The sequence below is a fragment of the Apostichopus japonicus genome, chromosome 9 (assembly GCF_037975245.1).
Source record: "Apostichopus japonicus isolate 1M-3 chromosome 9, ASM3797524v1, whole genome shotgun sequence".
NCBI classification, from domain to species: Eukaryota; Metazoa; Echinodermata; class Holothuroidea; order Aspidochirotida; family Stichopodidae; genus Apostichopus; species Apostichopus japonicus.
In genome coordinates, this window is record NC_092569.1 from 3,997,127 (window position 1) to 4,008,274 (window position 11,148).

Below are 11,148 nucleotides of genomic sequence, written 5' to 3' on the forward strand. Positions count from 1 at the left end.
GCCGTATTTGATGGGGTCACTTGTATAGACATTAGGAATACCACGTATTAAGCGACTACGTGCTGTCTGTGTCTGTGATTTTGTGGGATATTAATATAAGATATTAATATAAGTATGATGAGTGAACCAGACAGAGAGAGGTGGAGAGAAAGACGGAGAGTGGATAAACCGGTTATTTCATCTCATCTGTCTTCTTCTTGCCCGGTAGAGGCAAATAAGGCCTCCACAGAGCGTCTCCATTCATCTCGGTCGGCAGCTGCGTTTCTGGCCTCATTCCAGGATCGCCAACCAGCCCTCTCTCTCTCTTTATCTACTGTCCTGCGCCATGTTGTTTTTGGTCGCCCTCTCTTTCTCCTGCCCTCTGGTGCCCAAGTCATGCTGATGTTGCTGTCCGGTTGTTTGGGTTTGGGCGCAATATATGCCCAATGAATTTCCATCTTCTTTTCTTAATTTCGATGCTTAGTGGTCCCATTTTTGCTCTCTTTGGCAGTTCCTTTCGGTTATTTAACATTAGATAAAGCAACGTCTCTCGATGAAAGCAGATCAGAATCGATGCTAGCCATATACAACATATTTTAATAATCATGTCATTACAATTAGATGCATTGCCACGATCATTACAAGATGCATAGCCACAATTATTGCAAGACGTGGTACCCAGCAAATCATTACAAGATACATTGCCACAAACATACTACAGATGAATTAACCACAATGACAGGAGCTAATTAAAATGATTTATAAGGTAGGAGCGTCTGTGAAGGATATATAATTCCTATCTACCGTGTTTTATTTCTGCTGGTATATTTATGTATTTATATATAATGTAGTCTGCCTACACTGTAATTTACAACATCTTGTAACTCTAGTTTCACGGCGATCATCAGATATTGTATATATAGGTATACTATATTTTATTATTTGCAATACATCTACTTATTGAGCACTCTTGCAGCAGGAAGTGAACAATTGAATCTTTGTTTTATATATATATATATGGTCAATTCCATGGTGACTCGCGTGACATTTTTACTAAAATTCCTCTCTATTTGATATCATTAAACAAATAAAGACGTTACCTGGGAGAAAAGCATGCATGTAGTCAGTGAAGTACGCCTTAATGCTTACAACAGTAGACAAAAAATATTTATACCTCAAGTATTGGGGGTGAAATTGGCGAAAAACTAAACGTGACTCGCGTGACAGTTACTATTAGCAAAAATCAGAATGCACACACAAATGTTCGATTTCTTACGTCTTATTAAAATTTTTCCAATCACTTTTTATAATCATACCGAAGTTGAAAAACACCTCTATACCTCAATTGCTATGCAACTTTGAAAATATGTTGTAACGCATGAAAATAACGATGAAGATGTATTGTGACTCGCGTGACAAGAAAACGTGACTCGCGTGACAAGTTCACTTTTCCAATAGTTCTAGACCAAATGCAGTGGTGAATCGAAGGTTTAGATCTTGCCTAGTGAAATAAAACATTCATTGGTCTAGAAAGTGTCCAAAGGAGTTTCCCTTGGGAATGTCCAGATGATATTAATGTCCCCGAGTTACTTTCATGACTGCAGACAGTAGGTAATATACTGTACGGGTAGTACAGTTGTTCAGGCAATATATCTTGTCAATTAATATTTATAACAATATTTAGTCTGTTGAAGTCACTCATTTGAAAGTTATAGAAGAAACAGATCTATCAAAATGTGATTCAAATTACCATTCTTATTTGTCATATTTGAATAAACCAAAAGTGTAATATTGAGAAAATACATTCGCTCATAGGATTTTGGGAATGAATGAGCAGTTAAAACCTTAAGGTTGTCAAGTCATAGCACATGGCATTGCCAGATAAAAATATAGATTATGTTTTTGTATATTACTAAAAAATCAATGACATGTGCTAACTTTCCAAATGTGGTGATAAAATAGGCATTATATTGCGAATAAATATTCATGATTTTAAATTCTGACATTTCAAATGAAATTATTATAATTAGTTGCATTATGTGTGCCCATATTATTCAAGTTGCCTAATTAAAGGGGAATTCATATATGATATCTTTAATCAGTGATTCATTCATCAAACTATAACATCCCTGTAATTTTCACACAGTAAATAGGTAGAAACACTATCTTGATTTGACGTGACTCGCGTGACGTGACTCGCGTGACATTCGTAAAGGGTGATTTTCTGCAAAATTTGAATATCTTCTGAAAAGGAAAATTCAGTAATCCTTTTGGTATCTATGTGAAGACTTGATATTCAATATTTAGAGTAAAACTTTTGTGCAGGCAAGGAGAAAAAAACAAAAACAGTCAATTTTGTAACTCACGTGACAGTAAATGGAGGGTGTTTACTGTTTTCAATTTACCACTGTTGTCTAATGCCTTGATGTCAAAGTAAAATTGAAGCTATTAAGTGAGCACTATGCTATAGCAAATATAATTAGTCCAACACACAGTACATAGGTAGAAACACTATCTTGAATTGACGTGACTCGCGTGACGTGACTCGCGTGACATTCGTAAAGGGTGATTTTCCGCAAAATTTGAATATCTTCTGGAAAGGAAAATTCAGTAATCCTTTTGGTATCTATGTGAAGACTTGATATTCATTATTTGGAGTAAAAGTCTTGTGCAGGCAAGGAGAAAAAAAAAAACAGTAAATTTTGTGACTCGCGTGACAGTAAATCGCGGGTGTTTTCAATTCACCACTATGGTCTAATGCCTTGATGTCAAAAAAAAATTGAAGCTATTAAGTGAGCACTATGCCATATAACAAATATAATTAGTCCATAAAACTGATGATACCTATGATTACTATGTACAAATCTGCACAAAATGAAATTTCACTGTATTTTTCATAATTTAGTTACTACGGGAACCATTTGTTATTACCGACCCCATAATCAAACAAATAATGTTTCGGGGGTGAAAAAATTATTTTTAGTAACTACAAGTATTCTATTTATTGGAAACTTATACAATTTTAATGTAAAATGATTTTAAATTTTTTGGTATGATGTTGACCTTATCATGGAATTGACCATATATATATATATATATTTATATATATACATATATATATATATATATATATATATATATATATATATATATATATATATATATATATATATATATATATATATATATATATATATATAAATAATTGAATTGGATTTGACTTCATTGGATTGGATTGGATTGGACTTCATTTGAACAGTTTATCCTGGTCTCTATTTGACTTAGCCTACTACAAGTTACAATCGTAAAAAAAAGTCCTGTCTGGAAAAGCAAAAACTGCCGTCCAAGAACTCTCTGTTCCGCATCTAAAATCACTATTTGAAACTGGTAGGCAATCCTAAAATAAGTGACTTAAAGATTCCTCTTGTTTCCAGAAACTCTCTGGTTCATTAGAAAAAGTAATCTATTGCTACCCAAAATGCGATGAAGAAAACGAAATTGGGGATCAATTATTTTACTCTCCCTGAGTGAACTGAACAGAAATTTGGAAAATGACTCTCCATGTGATTACGATCGATATCTAGCCCCCTATTCCACTGACAATAGCTTTTGGAATCATAGTAAGCGGGTTAACAATGGCCTTGTAAATAGGATATAAATCCTTATTATCGTGTTTCATTCCTGCTGGTATATATATCTATATATATAAACATATGAATGTAGGATATCGGTTTACAACTTGGCTTGCTCACTTAGTGTGACTTTGAGATAAAACTGATTCGGACCGTCACCAACACAGTGTACAAGGGTAAGTCACTCACTAACACATATCTCAATTTGATTGTATTATACGTTGATCTTATAATGTTACCATAGGCCTATCATATATTTACTTTATCTTTTACCCCTGTTTTTTGCAAGGGGTGGAGAAGGAGGGGTCCTGTAATCGAACCACCGATTCGTATTCCATTATACGATAGTTGAATTAAGAATTGAACACTGGTGTGTCAGATATGAATTGGGATTGGTCTTCAATTTTTAATAGTTTATCCTGGTCACAAAAAAACCAAATGGTCGCTCTCTTCTCATGTTTCAGTTATTCTTGACACCGTATTTGTAACGCTCATTTTATCGTCATTTTGTAATCAAATTGTAATCATTGTATTTTGCAGGTTGATACTGTAACTATACTTTCAGGAAAATAATGGCGCTCTTCTCTTATTATCAATATCTCCGATCGAATGTCATTTTAGTAGCCTGCACAGCTATGTGGTTATTGTGGGCATTTTATTCCAATCCTTGTGCAACAATTGAAGATACTGAAGACAGCGCGGGAATGGTTAAAATAGTAACACTAACCACGGAGAAAACAGATCATTACCAAATATTCTTTTTCCAGTTTGACTCTCTGCGGCAGCCTGCAACTAACGGTGTCACATTTACTAACAATTCAGTTACAATTGCTATCCATGGCAGTCCGAATAATTTACACTATTTACCAGGACTAGTTGAGCGATGGACTGGTCCAATATCAGTAGCTGTAATCAGCATCCCAGCTGAATTTCAGATGACACTAAGTTTTATACATAGGCTTGCCGAATGTTATCCCGATATCTCAAGACGAGTACGATTTCAACTAGCCCAACCAATTCATACTTCATCCAACATCACTGTCCCGAGCTTCAATCGAAGCATCGCAATTTCCTGTAGAAGTCTCCACGAAAGTTTACAGGCTCAATTCAATTCAACCAAGAATTTTGCACAGACGTCTCTGCCTTTTCCTAATAACTTTCTGAGAAACTTAGCTCGGTCTGACGCCATGACTAACTATATTCTTTCCGTTGACATGGACGTGTTGCCTAGTGTCGGGCTCTACTCGCAAACAGCAAAATTCCTGAAACGTTGGGGAGGACTAAAAAACTTAAAGAAGACAGCTCTAGTTCTGCCCATTTTTGAAAGTGAAGAAAAAGGAAGAGATATCCCTCAGGCAAAGAGAGATCTGATAGTTGCTATACCACAGGGTGCTGTGCGAGATTATCACATTCTAGACTGTCCCAAATGCCACTCACCGACCAATAGCATGGCAGGTGGTTAGCTGAAGTTGAGGTAACTATACATACTGTGGGTTCAATATCTATGTATGCTATATTGTAGCGAGTCGTTTCATTTTATTTACGGTCGAGTCGAGTGAAAACCAGTGGCTTTTCTGACTCGAGTCGATCCATTGGCTCGAGTCACTTAAAAGACTACACACATAATTAGGAACCGCATCGAAATAGTATAAGTTCTGAATCGTATGATTGATTTTGTGGCTGGGTAAGGGATCTATACGTAAATGAGGAATCGCTTCCCTTTTGAGAATTTTTTTTTTTTTGTATGATTAATGCTGCTTTATTCGAGCCGTTTGCTTCTTTGTTTTCTTAAGATTTTGTTTTAGTGATCCTCCAAATTATTTTAATGACAGTTATGGATCACGAACCACAATTTGAATACCAGCTGGACCAGGAGTGTTTGCCTATATAGATATGCAGTTATAAGCATAATCAAAATTCATCCATTTCATTTAGTGATTTGAACTTTATGCAGTACTAAGCTAATTTCGATTGATTTCTAATGTATAAGCTTCCTGGCGTTTATTTATATGTATTTATTCTTCAATAAATTTATTCAAGATCAAATGATTCTCGATGGGAGCCTTCTTGTACCTCCTGAACATCCGTAAATTTTTGCTATGCTAACCTTTCAACCTTAATTTACATACTTAACTTCCTTCGTATAGGCTCAAGCACGGAATACTGTATCGGTAGTGTACACAGTTAACTACGACGATCTTTGGATACCTTCTGAAGTTACAACATGGGAACCATTTGTTATCACTCATAAAAGTTCTCCATTCTACGATGAGCGATTTTATCAATTTGGCTTTGACCGGATAAGTTACGTAAGTAACTGTACTAGCTGGTGTAAAGTATGTAGTGGTCTATATAGTGATGTGTACTGCAGTTATGTAGGCCTATACATTGATGTAATTGTGTATCAGTTCTGTTCAGGCGCGTATCCAGGGGGGGCGTTGGGGGCGCGCGCCCCCCGGGTAAGAAAAAGAGGAGAGAAAAAAAAGAGAAGAAAAAAGGAAAAAAGAGGGGAAAAAAGAGGAGGAGGAGAGGAAGGAAGGGAAAAGAAGAAAGAGAAAGAAAGAGAGAAAAAGGAGAAAAGGAGGGAGTAAAAGAAAAACGCCAAGACACCGGGAAGAGAAAGAGGAACAGTGACATCATTACAGCGCTTATCCCTATCATATACACAGGGTAGCCAGTGACGGATCAAGGATTTCGGAAGGGGCGTGTGCCTCACCCTACCCCTTACACCGACAACTCCAGTTTTGACGTTTCCCTTTTTCCTCTCTCACTCATGATCTATATATATATACTATATATGGTCTATCGTAACGCGTGTGTGTTTATACGCCTTAAAAAATTGTAGAATTGTGCTATGAACCAACTGTGGCTGGTCTCGAACTCGACCGTGTCGTCAGGGAACATGACGCATTTCGGGAAGGGGGCGACCACCACCCCCCCCCCCACCCCCTTCAGCATATTTTTTATGATATCGCTAGTAATTTCAAAATAGAAAGTGCTTAGATGCAACTTACAAGGCCTGGGAAGTGTCATTTCCAGCGATCCGGGAGGCATTTTCGGCCAAAATTTTCTTGTACGCTTCGCGCCAATTTATGGTGGCGCTACGCTTAGATAATTTGCCTACAGGCTTCGCCCCTCCCTTGGTAAATTCCTCGCTACGCGACTGTTCGAATTTTTAAAGCCTAACAGCAGATATCACATCATATCAGTGAGCATGAAAATGGCGTTCCAGGATGAACAGCCTCAAAACTGTCCGACTTTGCCCGAAAAATACCCAAAAATTTTCGCAAAAATTTTCGCGCGCGTTCAACATGTTAATGTCAATATCATATAAGCAAGCATCGGTTATTAAATCGCATGCCATCGTGTACCGTACGGTCCGTAAAAGTTGCGCAGTATACCGCGGGATGCTAATGTAAACAACGAAATGTCTTATGTAGATGGAGAAAAAGCATGGAGGTCCAATTATGTCAAAACTCTCTTTTACATTAGTAATGGCGAATTAGGGGCTGCAGCCCCCCCCCCCCCCTCCAACGCCTATGTGTGTAGTGTTCGGTTTCGGAAATATCTCCTATTTTTTCATTTCCTTCAACCAAGTTTTATTATAGCCGTTATAAGAGGTTTCAATATTTGTATACCAATAAATTAACTGTGTCTGAATTTTCGAAAATTTCTGACCAACATTCTTCATCACACTTCCCTCTACTCGTGCAATTTTGACCGGTTTGTTAGGGGTTCAAGGAGGTTTTCTATATTGGTTGTCCATAGATGACATTTTGTGCAACATTATGGGTATGTTTTGAAGTGAGTTTATTCACGAGAAATGCGATTTTTCAAATTCTGAACAAATAATGGGCTTAAAACATTGAAAAGTGGGGCTGTCGGGTATTGTGGGCCGCTACGTAGAATCACCTACAAAAGCAATGATCCACAGGAGATGCGATGAGGTCGAACATGATGTGTGACTGGTGACAATCTTCAAAAAGGTTATGGATGGAAAAAAAATATTGGGAAATACTTGGTTCTCAGGCAAAAAGTGTACATCTGGTTGGTCATTTTCAAGCCCGAGAATTGCCATTTCCGGTGATCTGGGTGGTATCAAAACCAGAAATTTTCTTGTACGCTGCGCGCCAACCGATGGTGGCGCTCCGCTTAGATAGTAATTCGCGCCCCCCCCCCCGGGTTAGAAAATCCTGGATACGCCCCTGCTGTTGGTAATGATATTGAGTTTTCCAAATCATCATCGGTAGGCAACAAAATGCCCTGAGATTTTGGCAATAATCCATAGCCAGATGAAATCAGTATTAATTCCCGGTTGTGGCTACAATAACTAAACCAGCAAAGAATAGGCCTATATCAAGCACGAAAACGCTATTTTATATTCTAAATAACCAAATTTTGACGATCGAGAGCAACCTTGTATTGTTATTCCAAACGGCAAAGAGGGAGATTTAGCATGCGGCAGATGGGTCCGGGCCCAGGGTCATTGTCTATAGGACCCCAAACGTAGAAGGCGATAAAGACAAAATTGTGAGGACGGAAAGGGGAAGGGAAGGCACAGTGGCGCTTTTCATTCGAGGAGCCATTCCGGCTTCCCGTCGCAGAATACCGTGATCTCGTTTCCTTGATAATTCATCTTTTTGGACTTTTCCTGAATAATTGTTTTCTTGATTAGTTTGCGACATGAAAAGCCTTGTCGAACTTTCGTATTTTCATATTGAATATTCGTCTTTATTTATATATTCTCTCGCGAATTTGACTTTCATATCGAATTTTCAATGTTTTTTCCTCGAAATTTCGAGTGTCTGGATACCATAATTTGGACTCTCTGTCTTATTGTCATTTTTCTCAAAATTTTGACTTCGAAATTTCAAGATCATACAGCTGTATCTCGACTTACCACCTTTTATCTTTTGGTTTAAAAAAACAAAACATCGAAACTAAACTGTCGAAATTTGATGTTTACATGCATGTATAAGATTTTACCTTTTACTTTAATAGTTACAAAAAAAGGTGTAATTGCAGCTATTGTTGGTTTGGCACTATGACTTTTGTTACAAACTGGAGCAGTAGGATCCTAGCTTGTACAAGTATACATTTCTGTGTGCAGTTTGTGTACCGTGTAATGTACATGGAACTAATGTACTGCCTTGAAATATCCACACAAAAAAAAAAATGGAAAAAAAAGGTTGTGGGATTCTATAAGACTCCCACACAGATAAAAAACAAAGCTCCAGGGGCCGACGTGTACATGTGTAATTAATTACGGTAGTTAATTAAATTCCTTGCTATTAATGATAACAACGTCGGTGACGACTTCATGTGAAAACGGGAGCCCGCTTTTAAGAAAAAAAAAACGAGGGCGACGTGTTCATGTGTAATTAATTACGGTAGTTAATTAAATTCCTTGCTATTAACGATAACAGCGTCGGTGACGACCTCGTGTGAAAACGCTTTAAAAAAATTAATAATAATAATAAAAAATAAAATAAAAAAACGCGGGCTCCCGAAAAGAAACCCTGGAAAACGGGGGCTCTGAAACGACTCCCGAGGTCTTGGACTCCCGAAAGGGGGGGGGGGGGGGGGTTGAAGTAGGACGACATATACCACTGACTACTAACATAGCTACTAACATAAATAAAGAGATATTTGGAATTACACAGAAACTGAGTTACTTATGTTATAACTTGACAATTCATTATTTAAATTTTGTTGAGAAAATCGTTTTCGTTTGTCTTGGTTTGCACACTTTGAATGTTATTATAAATATAACTAAATATGTCTGGTAAAATTGTAAATCATAAATTTGACAAAAAAATCGCCAATCAAGCTGAATGATGACGTCACTTCCTTTTCATTTTTCTCACTCTCCTCAGACGTGCGAATTAAACATGGCTGGCTTTCAATTTGACGTGCTGCATCCGGGCTTTCTTATCCACCAAGGGCTTAAATTTCTCACAGATCTGACGCCAGAAAAAATAGCTGAGAATGCCACAAACTTCAAAATCTACCAGCGGCTTGTGGGAGAACTTAAGCTGAAGTATCCCTTTTCAGAAGGAAAGTGTTTATAAAATTTAGAGTGGTTAGGACGTGCGCGCCCGTCAAACACAGTTGGATGGGACATAGGTCCCCGCGAGGAATACTAGCTCAGAAACATAGGACTGGAGAATGCTTGTACAACATCTATTAACAGGCTCTTTTAATGGACTAATGGAAATAAAATCTTACCGTTGCAGGGTGGGGGGATGGTGAGGGGTGGCGGAAGGGAGTGAAGTTTGTCGGTAAATATGCATAAAAATATAACAGTTTGATTACATAACAATATCTACATTACTACAGCCTACGGTTAGGCCTACATCCTTTCCTTATCAGGTGAACTAGTGCTTTGAACTATTATTTGAACTTTTTCTTAAATTTATATTCAACCTGGTTTTATTTCTATTTTATGACAATTTACCGTTTTTAAAAGTGAATAGAAGATACGTAAAGCGACACTTAAAAGGAGACACAAAACTCAACCACTATAATTCCCATCGGTAGTATGCATGTGACAGCCATTACGTACTGCAATGAACTTCCCATCAGTTGCAAGATATAACAGATTTAAATGTTCCTTCATATACAATTTGGGCCTTTAAAAAAAAATGTTTTATTTTTTTTTTTTTTACAATTTGGGGACTTGATCATGTCTAAATATGAGATCGTCGAGTCACATGTGTTTGTTTGTTGTTTTTTGGTTAAAGTTGTTATAATGTTTGTGTTCTTCAATGTCTGAGATGAGTTTGCAAAATACTGCTGCATTATGATCTAATCAGGGGCGGCTATTTGTTTCAAATATTGGGGGGCGGGGGACATTTGCTTGGGCGCAGGATTTTCTAACCCGGGGGGCGCGAATTACTATCAAAGCGGAGCGCCACCATTGGATGGCGCGCAGCGTACAAGAAAATTTCTGGTTTTGATAGCCCCCCAGATCACCGGAAATGGCACTTCTCGGCTTGAAAATGACCAACCAGATGTACACTTTTGCCTGGGAACCAAGTTTTCCCAATAGTTTTTTTTTTCATCCATAACCTTTTTCAAGATTGTCACCAGTCACACATCATGTTCGACCTCATCGCATCTCCTGTGGATCATTGCTTTTGTAGGTAATACTATGTTACGGCCCACAATACCCGTCAGCCCCATTTTTCAAGGTTTTAATTTGTTTTTATATGTTCAGAATTTGAAAAATAAATTCACTTCAAAACATACCCATACGGTTGCACAAAATTTCATCTATGGACAACCAATATAGAAAAAAAAACCTTCAACCCCTCACAGACCGGTCAAAATTGCACGAGTAGAGGGAAGTATGATGAAGAATGTTGGTCAGGGAATTTTCGAAAATTCAGACACAGTAAATTTATTGGTGTACAAATATTAAAACCTCTTATAACGGCTACTATAAAACTTCGATATCATAAAAAAATACAAAATATGCTCGAGGGGTGGGGCGGTCTCCATTTTCGCCCCCCTGGCTACGCGCCTGCGGTTAGAA

At 37.6% G+C, this 11,148-nt stretch overlaps 1 protein-coding gene across 1 annotated transcript; it reads left to right on the forward strand.

Moving 5' to 3' along the window:
* Positions 1 to 3,732: 3,732 nt before the first annotated feature.
* LOC139973847 (beta-1,4-glucuronyltransferase 1-like) lies at positions 3,733 to 10,282 on the forward strand. Its single transcript, XM_071980721.1, has 5 exons — positions 3,733 to 3,787; positions 4,152 to 5,073; positions 5,476 to 5,488; positions 5,759 to 5,920; positions 9,488 to 10,282. Exons 2-5 carry the CDS (start codon positions 4,184 to 4,186, stop codon positions 9,680 to 9,682), a joined length of 1,260 nt encoding a protein of 419 aa, XP_071836822.1. The 5' UTR covers positions 3,733 to 3,787; positions 4,152 to 4,183; the 3' UTR covers positions 9,683 to 10,282.
* Positions 10,283 to 11,148: the final 866 nt, after the last annotated feature.

Excerpts from the sequence above, each read along its gene's own strand:
- LOC139973847 (XM_071980721.1), top strand. The coding sequence starts at position 4,184 with ATGGCGCTCTTCTCTTATTATCAATATCTCCGATCGAATGTCATTTTA. Across the intron at positions 5,921-9,487 it reads GCTTTGACCGGATAAGTTAC|ACGTGCGAATTAAACATGGC; the intron begins GTAAGTAACTGT and ends CACTCTCCTCAG.